Source organism: Lacerta agilis, chromosome 2, assembly GCF_009819535.1.
Source record: "Lacerta agilis isolate rLacAgi1 chromosome 2, rLacAgi1.pri, whole genome shotgun sequence".
Lineage (NCBI taxonomy): Eukaryota > Metazoa > Chordata > Lepidosauria > Squamata > Lacertidae > Lacerta > Lacerta agilis.
The window spans coordinates 78,389,614-78,413,878 of NC_046313.1; the positions used below are offsets into that span (position 1 = coordinate 78,389,614).

General features: G+C 41.8%; 1 protein-coding gene and 1 pseudogene across 1 annotated transcript in view; one reads left to right on the forward strand and one right to left on the reverse strand.

Moving 5' to 3' along the window:
• Positions 1–8,129, forward strand: part of CACNA2D3 (calcium voltage-gated channel auxiliary subunit alpha2delta 3) — a 487,051-nt gene extending 478,922 nt beyond the window's left edge. The window contains exons 36-38 of the mRNA XM_033140932.1: positions 4,217–4,329; positions 5,456–5,538; positions 7,679–8,129. Of these exons, the coding sequence (XP_032996823.1) occupies positions 4,217–4,329; positions 5,456–5,538; positions 7,679–7,771 (289 nt within the window). The 3' untranslated portion in view covers positions 7,772–8,129. The remainder of the gene's footprint in view (positions 1–4,216; positions 4,330–5,455; positions 5,539–7,678) is intronic.
• A 6,113-nt stretch (positions 8,130–14,242) lies between these two features.
• LOC117042323 overlaps positions 14,243–24,265 on the reverse strand; it is a 97,728-nt pseudogene continuing 87,705 nt past the window's right edge.

Genomic DNA, 24,265 nt, shown 5'->3' on the forward strand with positions numbered 1-24,265 from the left:
GGGAGAAGAGAGGATCAGTCCATCTGACAGGCTTCAGAGCTTGCACTGATTTATGTGTGTGTTGTAAGTCACTTGGAGACATTTGGGTAATAACCAGCTAGCTGCTACTACCACAATTCCACCACAATGGTGCAGCAATGCAGAAAGCCACACCAGAAAAAAATTATTTCATTTCACATGGCTCTGGACTCTACAAGCACCCTTTTAAGGCCCCAGCCTTGGCACCCATGACTGTTGTCATTGAGGAGTCCAGTCATGTCCAGAAGTGAAGCTAGAACTCCCAGTTCCAGTCTGTGGTAAAAGGTAAAGGGACCCCCTAACCGTTAGGCCCAGTCGCGAACGACTCTGGGGTTGCGGCGCTCATCTCACTTTACTGGCCAAGGGAGCCGGCGTACAGCTTCCGGGTCATGTGGCCAACATGACTAAGCCTCTTCTGGCGAAACCAGAGCAGCACCTTTATAGTAAAAACATGTGTTTGAGAGCTTGCCTGAATTGCATCAGAAAGCATACCATGTGGCATATCTCAGTAATTTTTTCCCAGGCATCATAACTGTTTGAAGTCAATCTACTGAATGGGAAACCCACTGCATATTTGTGAATAATGTGACCTGCTGTTCTACCGAGCAGAAAGGCAGCATAAATTCCTCTGATGAATTGCACATCGGAGATTACAGACAGAGCACTACTCCAGCCACGTCTTTCATCCTCATCTGACAGTGACAACCTAATCCTTTGCTTATGACCCAGCGCGGAACTGCCTGGGCGTTTATACAAATTCACCATTGCAGCTTTGTGTCGAGATTAGGCTCTGGGAATGGGGAAGCAGCCAATACTTTGTTAAATTATGCACACATGAAAACGTTGTGATAAGAGTGACTTGAGGAAATCCAAAAAGTTTTATCTGCAGTTTCTACAGACAGCACGTGGTCTGTGTGTGGTCTATTTATTGTACACAGAGAGCTTTGTCATAGTAGGATGGGTTAGCCCTGAAAGGACTTGAAAATGGTTCAGCTCTAATGCTAATGACCTTCCAGCCCAGTTCTAGAAATCCGATCCTTTCTAGTCCATGGAGTGCTAACTGGGATCAGCTGGAGCCAATGAAGGTTACCTGATCTCCAGAGGTATAATGTTTGAAGCTTGAATAGCAGTATGGGAAGATTTATTTTAGTGAAACATACAAGAGGTCGGAAGAGGTGAGATGTTGTTTTTGTGATGGCGATGCTTATTATCTGTTTCTAAATGTACCTTGAAGCTTGAATCACTTGGCATGGTCTAGGGTGTAGGTTTGCAGATTTCTCTTTGGAACCCCCCTTTCTCTGGCTCTTTCCGGGATAGTTTCTTCTTCAGAGTGTGTTGTCAGCTGAATTGAAACTTGCTGTGAATCAGAGGAGTCAGTACATGAATGCGTTACCTCAATCAGTTCTTGGTGAATTAGGGAGGGGGGAGGCGTTCATGTGGGTCTTTACATTAAATGCTGTATTGTTCCAAATAAGGAAGTAGCCATTAATTCTTTGGCTGTTGGGGATCTGGCTGGGGAAATACGTGATCTGGCAAGATGTTTAGTAGCAAGGTGCCCTGTGTTCCTGCTGGTTTTTGTGTTGTTTTCCCCTTCAGTTAAAACTTGCACACATAGGTGCCAATTCAAATATTTGTGAGCTCTCTTTGAAAACCAAGAACTTACTGCAAGTGGGTTCCTTGCTACAATTGCCGGAAATCCTTCCCCTTTAACAACGACATCAAATGCACAGTTGACTGCCACCTTAAAGCCTGGTTCTTTTTTATGCTGGCTCTGTGAGGCAGGTGAAGCTCTAGGGGAGGGTTTAATGTTTTCTAGCACGAAAGCTACTACAGTACATCCTCACGATGTGAGACTGTGTGTCAGCCCACCAGTGTCTGTCATGTTACATTTCCTCCCATGCTTTGAATGTCCTCTGGCAGCATTTCCATGCGTGGGGCAGTCTGCACAATACCGTACTGTAGTCAGACCTCAACATGGCAGCCCTCCCCCCACCAAACCCTCTTAAAAAAAAAAAAATCCTTGAGCGATTCAAGGCAAACAGCAATTGTGTCAACACTACAGAGTATCTCCTTTCAGGCTTCTCCTAAGCTAATTTTACACATACAATCCCTATATAATATTGCACAACATGTAGGATTTGGGTTGTTTCAGTTCTTGAAATGGATAAATGGGAATTGCATTTTATTCCCCTCGAGACCCGATATAACTTTCTGAGATAGCACCGTATATAAAAATGTAGCTGTTATTTTCTGTGAAAGAATTTTCCTCCTTTTTCCTTTTTATTGGCCCCTTCTCTCCCACACACAAAGCCGCAGATGCTCCACTGCAGTGATGTCAGCCTTCCTACATGGTCCAGCTGCTTGGAGGTTTCTGTAGAAAGTTCAAACCCTGTGTGTGAGAGAGATACTGTAAAATGCACATTGTGTTTATCACCACAAAGCTCTCATACTACAGATAGGGGTAAGTGTAACTTTAATGGTGGTTCCGTAAGTTTGAAGAAGACCAAGCAGCATTTAATCTTTCTTTTGACGATACTTTAATTGCAGACTTCCCAGTTGTTTCATTCCCAGAATTGGTTCAAAGACGCCGTCCTCCCTTTCACGTCTCCCCCCTCCCCCCCATCTTCTGTGATTTTTGGAAAAAGCAGCACATTTTCTTAGTAAGACAATATGTATTTTTAAGTAGAGACGTCTGAGTGGAAATATGCTTTTGTCCACATCTACACATGGTCAAGTCCTCACTTAACTTCAGACATTCCCTGCCAGACCACCAAACTGAAAACATCTATTCTGGATTTGGTGGCAATACATGTCACAGCATGTTATACTGAACTGATGTAAAGATTAGCATAGAGGTTGACCACAGTACCACTGCGGCGTGATAGGAGAACACTGGGATGCGCCTCTCTTGACAGGGCAAGGATAGACTTTTATAGGAGCCTTTTGAAATCAGATGTAATTTCTAAGCCCCTGATATTTCTACATCATGCATGAGCAGTTCTTGCAATGTTTAATTTCTCTTTACACACACACACCCGCACATAATCTGGATTAATTTAAAATACTTTGTTGACTTACATTTTTAAAATATTGGCACCCTATTTGCAATATTTTCAAAATTTAACAATTCCAAAATACAGGTGTGCTTTCACGTATGCAAGATTGAATATAATAATAATAATAATAATAATAATAATAATAATATACATACATACATACATACATACATACATACATACATACATACATACCCCGCCCATCTGGCTGTGTTTCCCCAGCCACTCTGGGTGACTCCCCACAGAATTAAAAGCACAATAGAACATCAAACATTAAAAACTTCCCTAAACAGGTTCTGCCTTCAGATGTCTTCTAAAAGCCAGATAGTTGTTTATTTCCATGACATCTGATGGGAGGGCGTTCCACAGGGCAGGTGCCACTACCTTTGGCTATACTTTAGGGTTAATTTCAAAAAATTCAGCTGGAAAAACAGTTATGTCCATGTGGAGATGGTAGTATTGAGTCAGTGGCCCATGTGCTTCTGGCTTGCACTCTTTATACTGCCCATACTGGGTCACTCAACCATTGCTCCAGTGTCCTTCCTTCTAGCAGATCAAGATAATCAGATGACAGCAAAAACTGCAACAATTTTAGCAGGGGCAATTAGAATAAGATCTGTTACTTGCTTATTGATGTAAACCTCCAAAATGTATTTTGTACAGGTATAGTTAAGTTTTTACCTCTATCTTCAGTACATTTTATTTTATTTTATTGCCATGGCTAGTGGCTGCTGCAAATAAAGATTCTTCTGATCTGATATTAAATATATATATATATTTTCTGCTATCTTCTGTTAATAGTGGTCATAAGTGACACATTCCATGTACCTCAGTATTATTTACACTGACTGGCAGAGGCTGTCCAGAGTTGCAGACAGGGGACATTTTACCTGGAGATGCCAGGGATTGAACCTGTGACCTTTTGCAGGCAAAGCAGATGCTCTACCACTGAGCTTCCAGTAGTGAAGAAAGCCTTAATTTTGACTGGTACCTTAGAAATCAAGGCTGGAATTCTGTGTACACACAACTGGCAGTAAGCATTTTTGAACATAGTAGGGCTTACTTCTGAGTAAACATACATGTGCAAGATTGTTTCCTCTGTGATTCTTTGGCTGATATTTGAATTGACTCTATTGTCACAGGTCCTTCGTTATCCAGCAAATTCAAAACAGCAATCTCTTCATGGTGGTAGTAAGTAATGAATGTGACTGCGAGTCTGTTTTGCCAATTACCATGGAACCAATAGAAATAAGGTATATCCTTTTATTTGATGGAGGCACGACCTCAGACAAGCAATGCGAATACGTACTTTTTAGTAAAGTGTTCAAAGTAAATTGGTTTGATAATTGACTGCATATAACCTGCCCCCACACAAATGCAATTCCATCACCAGGAAAGCCAAATCTTGAGCACTTGTGAATTCAACAGCAGCAGCCATAGTCCCTCTGCAGCAGCATCACTGCTGCTTACTGGGGGGCGGGGCGGGGCATGGCAGTGGCAAGCTTGGGGCTGTGCCAGCTCTCTTGGTAAGCACTTGCCTCAGTGATGCCCTTGGTAAGACAAGCAAGTCCAGAATGCAAAAAAAAGTAAATGAGAGAGATTATAAAACTATACAGTACCTTTATTTGATGAATTTATTTTATATTTTCTATGTAGCAGAAATGATGAGGTTTCATTTGATAGCATGCTAGATTAGATAATATATTTTAATAATAATAATAATAATTTATTTGTACCCCGCCCATCTAGCTGGGTCTCCCCAGCCACTCTGGGTGGCTTCCAACAAAGATTAAAAATACATTAAAATGTCACACATTAAAAACTTCCCTAAACAGGGCTGCCTTTAGATGTCTTCTAAATGTCAGGTAGTTGTTTATCTCTTTGACATCTGATGGGAGGGCGTTCCACAGGGCGGGCACCACTATCCAGAAGGCCCTCTGCCTGGTTCCCTGTAACCTCACTTCTCGCAGTGAGGGAACTGCCAGAAGGCCCTCGGCGCTGGACCTCAGTGTCCGGGCAGAACGATGGGGGTGGAGACGCTCCTTCAGGTAGGGTACTGGGAAGGGTGGCAAATCTGATATTCCAATTTGTTTAACTTAGCTGGTTTTTGCTTTGTGAATGTCAGGACACACCTCTGCACCAAACAGGAGTGCCAGCTTGGCTCCACGACGGTGGGTACCCAGGGCTGTGGGTGCCATGCAACGTTCATGGCCCTGGCACTGAAATATGTGGGTGCCTGGGCACCCAGGGCCCCAGGGAGTTGGCACCTATGGGGGTAGTACTGCAAGGCATTGTGACAGGCATTGGACTAGATGGGTTTGGGGGTTTCTTTGAGCTTGATAAATCCTGGTTTTTAAGACATATCCTTAACTTCTGAGAACATAATGAATCCCTAAAATGTGAACGCTTAAAATCCCACAAGATTAGAAGACGTCCAGAGTCTTGCCATGGATTTCATCCTGAGGTATGTGTTTTAGTTTACATTGAAAAGGTGTGTTAAGAATGAACGAAAGTATATTTGTCCCTTCATTTTCTGCTGGGATGCTTCATTGTTATCGCACACTCGGTATACACAAGAAGGACTTTCCCATATTTCCTTCTTAAACAGGGGTTGCTAAACCCCCATTTGGGGGCCTGATCTGGCTCCCTAAGCAAATTTTTCTCACCCTAACCAATGATTTTGGTGGCAGGGGTCCAAAAAGAAAAGAGTGTGTGCTTGGGGTGTGCAGAGCCTAATGCCTTGGTGGTTATTCATATTGTTCCCTCCCCCTGTTACCAGTCATTTGATGAGCGAAGAGGGGACCGTGTGCTTCCTGTCTTTGCCTGCAGATAGATCTACACTCATGGTTTCAAACATTAAGAAAGGGTTAAGGAAAGCTGTAAGGGTCACATTCCATTTAGCTTAGAACATTAATAATGTGTTATTAAAATGTGTGTGTTGGTAATTACAGTGAGGGGGGAAAGTATTTGATCCCTTGCTAAATTTGCCCATTTGCCCCCTGACAATGACCAGTCCATAATTTTAATAGTACCGGTAGGTTTATTGTAGCTGTGAGAGACAGAATAACAACAGGAGAACACCCAGAAGACAAAAGTCAGAGATTGATGTGCATTATAATGAGTGAAAGAAGTATTTGATCCCTTTGCAAAACATGACTTAGTACTTGGTGGCAAAACCCTTGTTGGCAATTACAGAGGTCAGATGTTTATTGTAGGTAGCCACCAGGTTTGCACACATCTCAGGAGGTATTTTGTCCCACTCCTCTTTGCAGATCCTCTCCAAGTCAGTAAGATTTCAAGGCTGATGTGTAGATACTTGAACCTTCAGCTCCCTTCACAGATTTTCAATGGGATTAAGGTCCGGAGACTGGCTAGGCCACTCCAGGACCTTAATGTGCTTCTTGAGACACACCTTTGTTGCCTTGGTCGTGTGTTTTGGGTCACTGTCATGCTGGAATACCCATCCTCGACCCATTTTCAATACCCTGGCTGAGGGAAGGAGGTGCTCACCCAAGATTGACGATACATGGTCCCGTCCATTGTCCCTTCAATGCGGTGAAGGTGCCCTGTCCCCTTAGCAGAAAAACACCCCCAAAGCATAATATGTCCCCCTCCATGTTTGACGGTGGAGATGGTGTTCTTGGGGTCATAGGCAGCATTCCTCCTCCAAACACGGCAACTTGAGTTGATGCCGAAGAGCTTGATTTTGGGCTCATCTAACCATAACACTTTCACCCAGTTCTCCTCTGGGTCATTCAGATATGCATTGGCAAACTGCAGAGATGGGCCTGTACATGTGCTGTCTTGAGCAAGGGGACCTTGCGGGCTCTGCAAGATCACAGTCCTTCACGGCGAAGTGTGTTACCAACTGTTTTCATGGTGACTATAGTCCCAGCTGCCCTGAGATCATTGACAAGTTCCCTCCGTGTTGTTCTGGGCTGCTTCATCACCATTCTCCTGATCATTGCAACCCCACAAGATGAGATCTTGCTTGGAGCCCCAGACCGAGGGAGGTTGACAGTTATTTTGTGTTTCTTCCATTTGCAAATTATTGCACCGTTTTCACTTTCTCACCAAGATGCTTGGCAGTAGTCTTATAGCCCAGTCCAGCCCTGTGCAGGTCTACAATCTTGTTCCTGACATCCTTGGACAGCTCTTTGGTCTTGGTCATGGTAGCTACTTTGGAATCTGCTAGATTGATTGCTTCTGTCGACAGGTGTCTTTTGTACAGGTACTGTAACGAGCTGGGATTACAGGTAAGACCTCTCCCTTACAGCAGGTGCTTCTAATCTTAGCTCGTTACATACAGTGAAGATACCAGGTAGCCTGACATCTGGCTCAAATACTTCTTTCACTCATTATAATGCACATCAATCTCTTACTTTTGTCTTCTGGGTTTCTGGGGTTTTTCATGTTGTTATTCTGTCTCTCACAGCTACAACAACCCTACCATTAAAATTATGGACTGGTCATTTCTTTGTCACGGGGCAAACGGGCAAATTTAGCAGGGGATCAAATACTTTCCCCCCTCACTGTATTGGCTTGAACGATTGTAACACTCTGCTTTTCTCCTGCTTCACTTATTGTTGTTGTTTTTCCCCCAGGAGAATGCCAGAGAATGTGGTGGCGTTTTAGGCCTGAGTGCTAAACCTACTCTTCTTGTGCTTCCTCTGCTTCTGGCCATTTTCTCAAGGTGACACTGACTGAGAAGCAATCACTTGGCATGCTAAAACAATACATGGATAAACTGTGAACTGAGAAAAGGTGCAACTTAGAAGACATGAAACTATAGTCAAAACATCAGCATTTCATGATTTTAAATGGTGGGATGATATAAACTCTCCAAATTATGTAAAAAAAAAGAGAGAGAGAAAGAGAGAGAGATTTATCTTTTTTTGGTGCATCATGCAAAGATGGATTTGCCATACAATAGTCACAATTCATCAAGAACAGGACTTCAGTAGATAGAAACAGATGGTCATTATTTTCTGCTTTGTTCCATGGAAAACGGTTTAAAACTGTGTACTTTTTAAATAAAGTATATTAAAATCACAATTTTCTAGCAGGTGTTTGATTTAACCTAGCCATGAAGCAAGCCCCTGTGCAAATGATTGTGTTTAACCCCTCCAAAACATTTTACACGGGTGAAAACAGGGAGACATAGTGAACCTATAAGCTTACTGATAACCCTGAATGTGTGAAGACTCCTTTCAGCCCAATTCAGAACTGATTGGGGAAAATAGACTAACCTTTACACACACACACACACACACACACACACACACACACACACAGAGAGAGAGACAGAGAGAGAGAGAGAGAGAGAGAGTTAATGCTGATTTCTTTTTTTCTTAATCAATTCTAAATCAGACTAGTGAATGTTTGCCCATTTTTAATTTGACAGTGTGTCTGATTTTGACACAATACAGCCGCAAATGTAAAAATAATGAGCTTTAGAATACAGGTATTGGGGGGAATGATCAGCCTTCCTGCCACTTTGATTAAACGTTATATGCCACACTGTCATTTTCTTGTCATTTTCATCAACACTGTGTCTTCGCTGATGTATTCTAGATAAAACTGTTTGCAATTTATGATAAATGATGCAAACTCTCATGGGTAGAGCTATCTGATCAACCAGAGTTCTTAATTTAAATTAAGCCCTGCTGGAAACCATGTTATTTAGAAATGTCACAAGACTATCATTGCTTAAATCTATATGCGTGGTTCAGTCATTTTTCTTGACATGTGCTTAACAAAACATGGTTAGGGAATCACTCACATTCAACTGCGAGATTCTTGTATTTATTCACAGTTATTCCTCATATCTGCATACGGTAGCAAAAACTAGGGCTGTTACAATCCGGCACAAGTAAATGAGGCTTAAGGCCAGACCCAAAATCTAATAAAGTGTGCTAGATGCTTGTGCTTGTGCTGCAAAGAAGACTTTTGAGACTCCTGCCAGCCCTAGAGTTTACAGCTGTGCTGTCTCCTGTCTCTCTCTTTTTTTGCATCTGTGTCACTTAGAGCTCTCAATCCATGGCCTCCTTTCAATTCTGCCAGTGTGTCCTGAACAGGTGGCTGCCTGAGGCAGATTGATTCAAAGGAAGCAGTAACTGTTTCATTGTGTAAGCAACTATAAAGGACCATTTCCCCCTCAGAACTGAAACCCTGCAGGCTGTGGGCATTTTTACCCCCTCCTGGTTTGGAGATCAAGGTGGAAGACCGAGCATTTGTAGTTGTTTTGCTTATATCTCTCCTAAAGGAACTCTTTGTGCCTTTGCTCATAATTCTTTGTTATGCAGCTTGTTCCTGTGCATGCTTACTCAGATGTAAGCCCCACTGACTTCAAATGGGATTTGCTTTCCCAAGCAAGTATACATAGGAGTATGGACGGCATTTATTACCGGTAAGTCTTTAACATGCCACAAAACCTATTTTTGCTCAAGGGACTAACATAACATACCCCACCCCCCATTCACCCTTCTTACATTTGGCTTTTTCTAGTTTCTAGCGGAAACATCTTTGGATGATCTTTGCCAACAGCAAAAATACAAATAAGTAAAACCTATGTATTTATTTATTTGTTTATTTATTTACTGCAAAAAAAGTTCAACATCGAGGATGGATTGGGAAACAGCACTATAACCACACACTGCATCTTGGGTTAACACCCAAGTCTGCCTCTAAATGAAACAATCTTATTTTATAGGTCTGCATACTGTATATTATAGGGTTTGACAGTGCTTTTTTCTATAAGAAATGTTTAGGGGTACTCTCATTTTCCTACTCATATTGAAATGCTGCCCCTCAATGAGTCCAAACTTAGATTCACAAAACATTTAGGGCTATGTGTACCCCTGCGTCCCCCCCCCCCAGAAAAAAAGCACTGGGGTTTGATATAAACTTACTTGCAGGATAGAAACCATTTAACTTCTTCTGTCTCTTATTTTATTTGCTCACACAATTCACAAGTTGAACAAAAAGGGCCCTGAGCACTTATGGCCCATATGAGGGATAGTCAACATGGTGCCTTTCAGACACTGCTGTACTACAACTCCCATGCTCTCTCAAAGGCAGATTACAAAGAATAAACACACAGATGCAAATAGAAACGATGCAAATGAAAGAAATTCAAAACATATCAAAAGTATTAAAAACCCAATACATTTGTGTTCCAGCCCAAAAGGCAAAGAGCATTCCTCACAATAATGTGTGTGAGAGAGCAAGAGCAAATAGCCTACTTAACCAGCAGCTCCTCCTTTCCCCCCTTTTTGCTTTTCCCAAAGAGGCTCACCTGGCACCTTCATTATATATATTTAGGTGCCAAGCAAAAACATTCTTCTCCAAGGCCTTTGGCTGATTAAACCACCTATGGCCTTTTGAATTGGGGAGGGAGGGTATTGTTTTTGTTTGTTACTATGTTATGTATTTTTGAGTTTTTATATTGTAAACCACCCTGTGGTCCTTGGATGAAGGGTAGTATAGAAATTCAATTTCTAAAATAATTTTAGAAAATATCCTAGACAAACTTTCAGGAGAAGTGCAATGCAACACAGACCAGAGCAAACATATGGAAGAATAAAGGAAGAGAATAGAGCCAGCTAGGCCGAGCTAAACAAGGATGGAAAAGAGTATTTTGTGGGAGAGAGTGTTGCTCCTCTATTATCCCTTCATTAAGCTGCCTTTTCTAATATTCTGTAAGCAGTTGCAGCGGTGGCTGTTATTGCAACAGGTATGTATTTAAGGAAGAATCGCTGCTGTTGTTCAGAGCCATTTGGTCCTGAACCCCTGGCCTACCTGGCAGCAAGTCAGCATGTCAAGTCCCCAGTCCAGGGTCAAACTACACATGTCCAAAAAGCCCAGAGACCAAAGCACAGTCCCACAGAGATCCTGGAGCATCTAAGCTGCAGTTCATCAACATGGGCAGCTGAGCAGAAACAACTCCTCAGCTCTGCTGCCCTTTTATAATTTGCCTGCTGGTTGCAGCATCTGGGCTTCATGAGGCCCTCACCTGTCCCAAGCCTACTCCAGCGGAGGAATCACACACCTCCTCCAAGAGCTAGCGAGCCCCACCTAGCCAGCTAGGGAGCTGGGCTGTGGGCCTCTGCTTGCCTCAGCCTCCTGGAGCGTTCTGCCTGCTGCTTCCTCCACCTCAGAGCCTGTCGTGTTTGTGAAGACGGTGGGGGCTTGTGGCTCTGGTGATGGATCCTGCTGCTCTGGTGCCTGTGCACTGTCACCCATCCTCTTGCCATCCTCCGTCACCCCGTGAGTACTTCTTTTCCCATGCCCTGCTCGCCCTGGTGTGTCCCAGCCCTGCCTGCACCCCTCGCCGGAATCCTCTTCCTCCTCCCAGTTGTCCTGCCAGTTCAGGACACTTTTCAAGGCTTAATACTAAAACGTTTTAGGAACGCACGATAATTCCGTGTTTTGGAAGAATGGGTAACAGATAACTAATTGTGTTCCTCATGGATCTGAGAGTGCTTTTCTGCATATACTGCTTTCAACCCAAAAATCTTCAGCCTACATAATTTTGGTTCAGTCAAAGGGTCACGGAGATTGCATATATAAAAGCCAGCAAACAGCGCGCGCCCCCTTCACTCCTCTGTTAAAGCCTATTATAGCAGGATAGTCACAATAGCTTATGAAAGTGTTGAATTTGTGGGAAATGAAAACAGCATTGCTCAAGTCTGTTTCCCCCCCTACCACTGAATCTTTTTTTAAAAAAATAAAATCTTAATTTAATTCTTTTTTTACATATGGCAGTTATTACATCTTTGTGTCTGTCTGTCTTTGAAAGGAAAGGCTTATGCTGAACATATTTAGCACTAATCACTTATGGTCTCCCTAACAGTAAACAATGATCTTAAATAGCCTTATGAAGGATGTAAATGATCTACAGTTCATGCACCTTACTTCCAGCTCAGCCTTTGAGGCCTTTAGGCAATTCTGTTTCATATTAGAACAAAGCATGAATCTCCAACCAAGACTGCATTTTGCTGGAGAGGGGAAGGACTGATCATTCTTAGCTGTGAAGTTAAAAAATTGTCCCATTCACTCTTTTCCGAATACAGCACCCCCTTTCTTTGTAAGGATCTGGCAGATTTAAGATTAGTATAGACAGGATACCCTGAGGAAACATTAATGGCCTCCAGAAGGAAAAAGATCAACACACACACACATAGAGAAACCACTACTACCCTCATGTAGAGTCCATGATAAGTTATACACATATGGTGGCAGAAGACCTTGCAAGCCAGTAGGGAGGCCAAGGAGCATGCAGACTTCTTAGAAATATTAGGTGGGTTCCTTTTTCTCCTTGGGTAACAGTTGCTCATGGCAAATATCCTTTTTCTCATTTTGTAACAGTTGCTCGTGGCAAATATCCTCCTACAAGCAATCTTTGATGCTGTAGAAGTCTCCAGCAAAGCTCTTGCACAAATGCTGACAAAAGTGTGTGGCCTTATCCACAAATGCCCCCCCCCTCCAATGTGAAGCTTTTATTTTGTAGTCATCATTTTAATTGTATTATCTATCAACGTGATTTGAAAACAGGGGGAAATAGCCTTGTGTATTTGTATAATCAAATAGCATGCTACTTGATTGCAGGTTTCCCACGGGAATCTGGTTGGCCGCTGCGAAAAGAGGATGCTAGGTTATTGACCTGATCTAGCAAGCTCTTCTTACAAGGTTCCACATTCTTATGTCCTTATCTGTAAAGAAGCCTGGGTACAACAGCTGTAACTAAAAGACGGAAGGCAGCTGACTTTACTAATAATATATGGAACTTTGCCCTGCTCTACTATGCTCACTACTGGGGTATATCAGAGGATGGCCCCTTTCCTGCAGTGCTGTTATATTCCTCTCACTCCCTGGTCCTACCTTGATGAATCAGAGCAAGCAGAGGACACCCCAGCCCCATCATTCCCATAATCGAAGGACAATGGTGCTGCTTTTGTTTAAACGGCCACTACGTTGACTACTGGAGGTCCAGCAAGCAATTTTTTTTAACAGCGTAGGAAAATTGACAACAGGACTGCAAACCATGCTGAGTTCAGTAGTAGGAATTGGACAGAGACTCTGGCTGAGCTTTGGAAGGACCCAGTCTATGATGCTAGTGTGGAAGTATTTATGCAAGGATGTAAATAGTAGCAGTGCTGCGATTAGATGAGATCATTTGTGTTCCTCCAGTGCTGTCACATTTCCATGTTCTGTGTTCTAAAGTAAACTGTACGGAAACCTTGATCTGGTAAATTATTCCAAGGATTAAAAATTCTCTAGGAGGGCAGGGTTTGTTTGTTTTTTGTTGGAGTTAGCAAGTGATGTGATACAGTTCTCACTGGGATCCTCATAAGAACATAAGGATTACCTTACTAAGGTTGCTTCCAGATGACCTGATTTTTTAGCATTTATCCCGATTTGTTGACACAAAGTTTGTGCGGGAGTTATACATTGTTAGCTGTTTGTTCTGATTTGTTTGGTGTGGTGGGAGGGTTATACAACACTGTATCAAATAGTTATCCCAGTGCATTTTCTCATAACGTTCGTTACAGAAGTGGCTTAGTCATGCTGACCACATGACCTGGAAGCTGTCTGCAGACAAACGCCGGCTCCTCGGCCAGTAAAGCGAGATGAGCGCTGCAACCCCAGAGTCGTTTGCGACTGGACTTAACTGTCAGGGGTCCTTTACCCTTACCTATTTATTTATTTATTTATTTATTTGTTTGTTTGTTTATTTTAACCATAAAAACATATTCAATATATATTTAAATTTAAAAAAGACTTATAAAACTGAACACAAATGTTTGAAAGGATTTTACATAAAGCATCAGTTACTAATGAACAGATTAAGAAGTCAAACTTGACTTATTATGCATTCCTATTATACAGAAATGGATTCTCAGACCCATCATGGCCTGTCAAAAGATATCCACCCTCCATCCCTCCGCAAAAAGCATCCTATAAAAATTGCTCCAAAGCCCCTTTTGCATCGCAATAGTGCAACAAACCGCAAGTAAACAATTGCCTGTTAACCTGTTATTCCAAATACAGACTGAAAAGACAACAGGCATTTTGTGCAATTTTGACAAACTTTTAAGTTGAAATATCCCCACCACACAGTGCTGTCCCGCTTCACAGAAGGCAGGGAACTGCTAGGCTCATCATGATCATGTGGGAAGATCGCCCCTGCTCTGTAAGCTATGGAAGTGCGCCTCCTTCAGGATCTGGTTGATGTAGAAGTAAGGATCTTGGCATAGTGCAGACTGCTCATGGAAAGACTGAGGAGGGGTCGCGTCGCAGGACTTGATCCTGGCATGATGTGGTGTAGGCTGCTTTCCGGCCCACTAGCTCCCTCAGGGCTGCTGATGCTGCTACTGCTGCAACTACTGGTGCTCCCGCTCTCACTGCTGGAGGGCTCTGTATCCAAGGAGCCGTGAAAAATAGCATTTTGGCTACTGCGTTTTGTTTATGGGGTGTGGACATCCTCCTCTATGCCATTTCGTCTCCTCTTCCTCTGCCGAGCTCCCTGCTTGCTTGGCAGCACCCCCGGCAGCTCATGGCCGGGTCGAGCCGCTTCTTGCAGAGCCGAAAGCCGAGAAGGCCAGCAGGCCCCACTGTGATGCTCCCAAACAATCTCTTCTCAGTAGCTCCCTCCCTCCGCTCTCCGCCCACCATGCCTACCTTTACCTTTTTAGATGCTAGACTCTACATAGGTATATTCAGCCAGAACTGCACAATTATCTTTTTTTTTCTCTCCCTTTGGTTACAGTGAATAACTTTTCTTACAGGTAACTGACACCAGAACTCAGAAATAGTGACCTGAATATCTTTTCTTTTGTCTGACAATTTTTCTGCAAGGTTTACTGCCCTTAGAAATGAAGAGATCAGTTTTGTTATTCTAGGGGGAATATATTTAGTCCTGGAAATGGATGGCGGAGAGTAGGATTCCACACTTAGTCATTTTTTGTTAATGGTAAGCAGAAAATCATCTTACTTTCTGGTTCTAATTACACCCCTCAACCCCAGTCACTGCAGATGCACTTGGGTGCAATAACTTAAAGCATACCATGGGCAACATTTTTCACACAAGCCTCTTAGGTGTCACTATAAATCACTTTCAATCTTCTGTATCAGTTTTCATCTGAAAGCTCATAGGCTCCTCCTTTTGCTTTTTTAAAAATTATTATTCTTTTAGGGTAGGACATCTTCCCATAGACATCAGCAAAGGTTTTCTCTGCTTACAAAATGTAGGCTGGATAGTCAGAATAACATTCTTTCTATAATGGAAAGAGAGTCAAAAGAGTTCCTAATATCCTGGGAGATTCCATTGCTCTTATCATTCCTTTAGAGTCTGGGTTTAATGAAACTCCAAGGACATGCTTGATAACAGCTTCAAATAATAATTATCTCTACAGTTTTCAAGAAGGTGATCTGATTATTAAGGTAGATTCAACTCAAGGATAAACAACATGGCCCCCTCCAGATGCTGCTGGACTACAGCTCCAGTCCCAGCCAGCATGGCTCATGGTCAGTAATGATGAGCTACTGTTGGTTTTACATCATCAGTAATGAAACCATACTAAGGTGTTTTGTTTTTTGGTAAACTTAGGCCCCTTTGGAGGGGTGTACACACACACACACACACACACACTGACAGAAAATACAGATAAAAGCAAACTTTATAATGAAAGTTTGACAAGTTTATTTTATTTTTTCATATTCCAGTTCACACATTCTTGGTCCAATCTTTTACCTTCCATGAGAACTTTCCTTTAGAAGCTAATGTTTCTTTGTTGATGAGCCCGTCATTCTGTATTTTAGGACAGTGGGTTGTATCCCACTAAGTTACAGTTAGAGTAGACCCATTAAAAAATAGTGTGTCCAAAATAGTCCTCTCCATTATTTTCAATGGGTCTACTCTACTTAAGACTAACATGGATACCACCCAGAATTATTTATCATGTTAATTTTGCCATGTAAATATCATGGCATTCTTGGTCCATTGTTGCTAAAATCAAAAGCGTTTGACTTGGCAGCTTTTTGAAAAGCCAAGGACATTTGACCAATGAGTGTTGACACAGCCAAAGAATAATGCTGTTGTTCCCCTTTGCTCGGAGGGCAGGACTAGAACCAGTGGTTGGAATAAATAAATGAATACCCAGTGTACTGAAAGAGAGTAAGAGCCACTGAGGGGTTAATGCATCTGGGAGCAACCAGGGGGTGGCCTTCTCAAGTTCTCTCTTTCAGTTTCTCTTTCACATTTGCTGTTTTTTAAAAATAACAAATTTATGATAATATTAAGCAAAGGATCCATGTTAAGCCTGCAGCTGTTTCTGTCTTACTTGCAGTGAGACAGAAACCTGCTCTGAAACCTCAGTGGGTAGAAATGGCCAGGAAACAAACATTAGGAGGCAGTTCCTAAATCTTGGCAGTGAAGCTGACTGCCTTAGGAGATGGTGGCCTCTCCTTCAAGGAAGGTGTTCAAGGCTGCCCTGCCAGGATGCTTCCTGTTGTTCATTTGCTGCAACTGAACAACAACTGAATGACAGGAAACATCCAGGGATGATGTACAAAAAAGAGAAATGAATCTCACAAATGCAAATGCAAATAATAATAAAAACAAACAGACAGACAGACAAGTTCTTTTTTTATTCAATGTGCCCAAGATGTTTCAACCAAAAATGCCAACAGGAGCATCAGACATACTAACTGGAAAACCCCTCAGAACCTTCAGAAATCCTTTAGATTCTGTTAAGTCTCCAGGGCAGATCATCTTAATAGATCCCCCACCCTATAGGCAGAACTTGATACCATCAATCCAAACCTTACTATGAAATGGTCTGCTGTTCTACTCTCCCATCTCACAATATCAGGGCAGGATGACATACTGCTGTCTCATATGTAGAAATTTTTAAAATTTTATTTTTGATATGTAGAAATTTATTTTAATTTTATATGCAGAAGTATTCAGTCATGTGAACCGCCGTGTGATTTGAGGAGAGTTGGGCCCATTTCGGGGTAATTGGGTTAGGACCGAAAAGAAAATAATAAAAAGAAAACAAAATAAATCAGATTTATTAGCCTTGATGCTAAGTCACTCAAGTGATCTATGAGAGTACAAAACCATGAAAGCCAGGAAAATGGATTTCAAATTAAACTCGAGGGAGATAATGATCAAGATATACAAAGAAAGACTGATTAGCATAGATGGGAACATCAGTGGACAAGCAGAAGAATAAATCTCACTTGGACAGCTGCTTGGATCAGACTGAAGCACATTTAAAAGGATGAAAACAACATACGTAGCCATTCCTCATCTAGCGTTTGGAAGATGGCATCCAATGGAGGGATTTCTCCTCTCAGTGTGGCCCACAGGCAAGATGCAAATAAATGTGGTAATTGGTTTCCTGAGATTCTTGAGAATCCTTCAAAAGATCATGACAGGGTTGGGATGGGGGGAGGGGAGAGAGAGAGAGAGAGAGAGAGAGAGAGAGAGAGAGAGAGAGAGAAAGCAACCAAAGCTCATGTAAAAATGAAACAAGCACAAAGCTATACTGCCTGCCCTGCTCTTCTCAGGGCAGCTCACAACATAAAAACACCATATACAGTGGTGCCCCGCTAGACGAAAATAATTCGTTCTATGAGTGTCTTCGTAGAGCGAATTTTTCGTCTGGCGAAGCGGCAATGCAGCGCGGAGGTTTTCGCGCAGAAAAAATTCGTCTTGTGAGGCAGCCCCATTGACTTTTTCGTCTTGCGGGGCAGCCTACCGCTAGCGAATGGCATTCGTCTAGTGAGTTTTTCGTCTAGCAAGGCATTTGTCTAGCGGGGCACCACTGTATATAAAAACTCAAAATACATAAAACCAGTGCTTTTTTCCTTTAAAAAATGTTTAGGGGTACTCTTATTTTCCTGCTCATATTGGAATACTGCTCCTCAATGAGGCCAAACTTAGATTCTCAAAATGTTTAAGGGTATGCGTCCCCCCAGAAAAAAAGCACTGCATAAAACAAACAAAAACAAACCAATAACCCAGTGTTTCTGGTGTGGAAAGAAGTTGTTTCTATGTTTAGGGCCACATTTTCAAATCCAGTAGGACTTTGTAGAAATTAGCTGTGCAAATGTACCGCATACAGAAAAATATGAGCCCCACGATGTCTTCGACAAATTAATATGAAGAGCATATAACAGTCATTTTAGTCAGCTTCCCTAGTTGAGCCTGCCAAAGGTAGGCTATTTTGTGTCAGACGCAGAAAGTCACGCACTGTTACTATACTTGTGCTGACTCCTCTCTAATCTCTCAACACATTTTAAAGCACATACTAATAACAACTTACTTTGCCAGAAGAGACAAACTAAACAAGCACAATATGTATGGAAAATTTAATTGCCAAAAACTGTATTTTTATTTTTTATTTAAAAAAAAAGCTTGAAACCGTTGCTTGAACTGCATTGGACAATTGTCTGACCAGTCCTATTTCAATCACGATTTAGGGCTAGAAAATTATATGGTGCGGGTTTATCGTGCTTCAGTTTCCAAGCTCAGTGAATTCTATGCATTACTGGGCTTAGATGGTCTTATTACATTAGGGCAGAGTTTATCAGCAGCTGAGGCATTAACCAAAAACTGTTTTTCTGGAAAGCAGGGGAAATGATGAGTTGGTGATTTCTTTTTGAGCAATGGGTGGGTGGAGTAATACTGTGGAAGAAGACATCAATATTTTTAGATCTGAAGTACACACACACACACACACACGACTATTTTAAAGAAGACCTACACTATTAGCAAGCCACCAAACTGCCTGCCTACCACTATTAGCAAGCCACAAAACTGCCTACCAGTTAGATATAAGGGCAAATCAAGTGCTTGCTAAACTTGATTTTGCTGGTTCCTCGGGATGCAGAACACAACAACAGAAAAAGAGGGGTTGTTTAACATGGTGTCGGCCAGAGGATGCTGGACTTCAACTCCCATCAGCCCCAGCCAGCATGGCCAATGGTTAGAACTCGTGGGAGTTGTAGTCCAAAAGTTTCAAGAGGACACCAGGTTGGGGGAGACTGTTCTATTGGGATGGGAAATATGTCTGCATAATAAAGTTAGATTAAAAATGAAGCCCCCTGATGAAAAAGTCTAAAGTGGTACCACTTATGCATGTGTGATTTCAACAGGCACGAGGGTGATGAAATCACAGCCCTGAAGGCATTCTTTCTTTTCTTTTTTTAGCTCCTGTAATACTTTTGAAGCTACCAAAACGGATAACTGTACTTTTAACAGGCACTCCCTACTTCATTGTTTTCCATCCCTACATGGAGGCTTTTTAACGGCTTTTTGGATTATTACTATTATTAGTATTACATTATCTATCTTCTTTGTGGGTAGGTAGGATAGACTTTAAATGAGTTTTTAAAAGCATCGCCCCCCCCTTCCACCAACTGTGTAGGAGGTCCAGATTAAATCATCATGAAAGGTTTGCAAAATATTTATACATGTTCACTTTTGTAAGCAAACGGAAGCCATTAAGCTTCCAGTTTCTAAGGATGCTCCCATCAAAAGATGGGTGGAGTTGGACTGTCATTAGAGATTTATACTAACAGGCAATCACAGTTGAGTAGTGAGAGCTGATTTCCCACAGGGCAAACTGATGGCTGCTTTTCACATATTCCTTCCTGGAGCATGAGGAAGTTTAAGGAAGCAAAGAATAGGGCATTAGGGGCTAAAGTGTGGAGAGCGAGTGTGGTGTAGTGGTTAGAGTGCTGGACTAGAACCTGGGAGACCAGAGTTCAAATCCTCACTCAGTCATGAAGCTCACGGGGTGGCCTTGTCTTTTTGCCTACCTCACAGGGTTGTTGTGAGTTTAAAAACAGGGAGGAGGAGAATCATGTGTGCCAACTTGAACTCCTTGGATGAACATAAGAAGAGCCTTCTGAAACAGGACAGTGGACCATCCAGCCCAGCATCCTGTTCTCACAGTGGCCAACCAGATCATCATCATCATCATCATCATCATCATCATTTATTACTTATACCCTGCCCATCTGGCTGGGCCTCCCCAGCCACTCTGGGCGGCTCCCAACAGAATATTAAAAACACAATAAAGCACCTAACATTAAAAGCTTCCCTAAACAGGGCTGCCTTCAGATGTCTTCTAAAAGTCAGGTAGCTGTTTATGTCCTTGACATCTGATGGGAGGGTGTTCCACTGAGTGGTCGCCACTACCAAGAAGGCCCTCTGCCTGGCTCCCTGTAACCTCACTTCTCTCAGTGAGGGAACCACCAGAACGCCCTCAGAGCAGGACCTCAGTGTCCAGGATGAGCGATGCTTATGGGAAGCCCAAAAGGAGGACCTGACTTGAAAAGCACCCTCTCCTCCTGCAGTTCCCAACTTGCATTCTCCCACCCCTAGAAACTAGTTGAAACTAGTTACCTGGCACATCTTAAATCCTGAGGGTAGGGCTCCCACTAGTAGCAAGGGCCCAACTGTAAAGAGGAAGGTGTGCAAGCCCATGCATTTTTACTCACAAGTAAGTTCTACTGTGTTTCATGGGACTTGCATCCAGGAAAGCGTGCACAGGATTGCAGCCTAAGAGCTTTGCTGGATGGCAGCCTAATTGATGATATGAAGAGATAAGTTCCTGGCTTTGTAAATGTTTGTTTCCTTGTGTTTTCCTTCAGGGTCAAGTTGCTGGGGTTTTGTTTGTTGTTTGTTTTGATTTGGTATAAAGAATCTTATGAATGAAGAGTTGTGCTTTTAATGTAATTCTGTTATCTAGGAAGCTTGTGTGTGTGTGTATCCTGACAGCTATGCTGGAAAAATTATACTGATATAATCTTATCATGTGGCACATAAGGGTGATTGAAATGTTATGTGTACCTTGTCAGTGGGAAAATAAATGGGACTCTTATAATTTAAAATGCACCCTATTTCTAACAAAATGATAGCATAAAAAGACATAGTATAGTAAAAATAGGCATTGTATAGGATATCAATTAGGAAAGAAGAAAAAATAATACTTTTTTGGGCATGTGGTGCTCAGTTTATGTGAGGGACATTATGTTATGTCCCTGCTCCGTTCTTTATTGTTCTCTGTACTCACTCTGAATTCCAATTTTATTTATGAAAATTTTGAGACTGGGCAGTGTGATCCAAGCCACCTTTATGCCAGACTGTGATAGGGCTGGATTCAACGGAGGCATCCCTCCACTTGACTCGCCAGGTGAGCTGCCCTCCAACCATATGCAGGAGGCCCACCGGTAGGACCCCACTCAGCAGAAAGTCCCAAAACAGAGTATTCCAAGTGCTCACATCAGATCCACAAAAAATATCTTGACCCAACTATGCATGAGTCACATCAGGATCTTCCTTCCTTCCTTCCTTCCTTCCTTCCTTCCTTCCTTCCTTCCTTCCTTCCTTACTTAGCATTTTTTCCAATACATCAATAACATGCTGTGCACAAATGACCTGCACATGCTGTGGTAAATTGCAGAGGCATAGCATTCTGTACAAAGTTTGGCAATAATAACATACCCTTCAACATTTCTCTGATGAAGATAGGGGCATCCTATCCATACCCTTCAACACTTCTCTGATGAAAATAGGGGTGTCCAGTGCTATTTTTCTAGAAAAAGAGGTACTGGAACTCACCATGAACACATCCTTCTTTCTCTTAAAATGGCAATGGTGCCCACCTGAGAGGTGCTGGAACTAAGTACTGGTGAGTTCCGGCTGATAAAAAGGTCCTGGGGATGTCCTATTCCATACCCAGCAACATTAATCCAATGAAAATAGGGATGTCCTACCATATGCTCCATTTCATTAATAGATCAAATCAGGAACACATATAGCAGATCCAAAGCAAAGCAGGTTGCTTCTCAGTACTGCTGACACTGATGTCAGGCAAATACTTTGCCAGCGCACACCTCTAATATATCCAAACATAACACAAATAGTACCCCAGCCCAGCACGCTTTGAGATTCATATTCAGCCAGCTCACATGTAATTATATTTGTTCTACCAATCTCCTTTCACCTGGATTGTTGCCAACCTTTTCTAAACATTCACAGATCTTTCATTCGAAACAGATATCTCATAAGCATCCATTCACTATGCCACCTGACTTACACGTGGTAACTTGAAGTCCAGGAAAGTAGGGAAGAATTTCCTCAATTTCTTCCAGGGAGGCAGGAGAAAGTATAAAAATATTCAGGGCTGGGGACTTTCTGGAACAAGCAGCAGTAATGGGTCTGCTGCTAGAAACATCACACGTTCCCCAGAATGCCTCAGTTGAAGCCACCCCAGTAATGCGTTCCTATTCTGCTTCAAGCAGGGAAGTGTATGGGGCCATCCCTGTTCATGCTACTTCGAAGGAGGCCAGATTGGTTTACCCCCTTTCCCATGAATGCCTATAAATATCATCTTAGAACTATTAGAATAATATTTTGGAAATACAGTGCTTGAACATGTGGAATGAGTTACCTCCCACAGTCATGTGAACTACTACTGAATTACTGCATTAACTTCCCTGTAGCTAATGAACCATGTTATTAATTACAGGCTTTCCAAACAAAACAAAACAAAACAAAACAATATACTGCAAGGCAAATAAAATATTGGCAATAAATGGTAGGGTCAAGAAACGACAGAATAGCCCCTTCATTCTAAAGCAATTGTGTTTCATATTTACCCTCATCCTTCTTGGTTCTAATTTGAAGCTGTGGTGATGATGTTCTACATCAAGAATGATGGCTACGGACGTGTATCCCTGATAACATGCTCACAAGTACTGTAAGAACTCATTGGGTACTTTATGTACTTATATATCTTTTTGTTTAACCTTTTGATTCTTTTATGATTAAGTGACCTAAAAAAGTACAATAAATTAAGTGTGCTAAGCTTTTTTAAAAAAATATTAAGCTCATGAAACTTGCTTGAATGCCTATTGCTCTTCTAAATCTTAAGAAAACGAGGATCAATTCACACAGCTTTTGAGATGCATGGCTGATTATTTCTATTTTAGGTTGCAATATCCCCTGGTCAATAAAACGATTAAGTAGATGAATGTATTTTTAAAACAAGCACAACCAAGTCTTTTGGAGGATGAGAATGGAAATATTTGTAATATTTATCATCAAGAAACTCAGAAGCAATACAGAAAAAAGCTCTCTACCTGAACTGTGCAAGTATCAAGAGGAAGAGGAAGTTGATTAATTATTCTGGGATAGTGATAACTCTAGGATAAGAATGTCCATTTTAGGCTGGACCAGACGATCATCCTTATTGAAAGCCCAATATTTTAACTGTGTTGCTGGGGAGCTTATCATTCACCACCTAGGCTATTATTTGCTATTTCTGATAGACAGTATGTATTTCATCAGACAATTTCCTTTATGATGATTTCATGACTGATTTTTATATATATATATATATATATATATATATATATATATATATATATATATATATATATATAATTTCTGTGAAGGCTACTCCACCCCTCATTTCTTCTCAAACCACAGTATTACCTCTCTCAAAACCAGGCTTGGGGAGGGAATAAACATATGGATACCAAGCAAGCGGTTTCCCCCAATGAAAATAAATGCATAAAAGCTCTCATACTTCCTCCCTTACATTTGTAACTTTTTAGTGGTTGGGATGATGGAGATAATAGAACTGATAAGTATCCACTCTAAATTTATAGCAGGGGATAAAAGCAGCCAAAACGATAAAATATTACGGCTATCAGGAAACCAGAAAATGCCCTGGTTTGCCGGGAATCCAAAATATTTTCATTTCGTTCTGTATTATGTTCAGGTCTATTTACCCGAAATGCAAAATGAAAAAAAATATTGGGTGAAAGACGATATTTCAAGAAGGCTTTTAAGTCAATGGCCAGAATCCAGCAAAGAGTTAGGCATGCTGAAGCTCATTGAAATCAATGTATTTAAGCATGCCCAATTCTCCCCTGGATTCTGGCCAAGGTGTTAAAGATGCTAAATGCTGGGTCAAATCTAAACATTTCTTTCCTATACAAATTGCATAATAGGAGGCTGTATTCCCTTTAAATGAATCACAACTCTGTTTAATTCTGAATTTCACACTACCTTGCTCCCTTGCTGAGGGGAGTTGCTTTCAGTGCAACTGCTTCAGGAGCTAATCGCCAGGATTTCTAGAGAGGATGTGGCAGCTTCTGCAGAG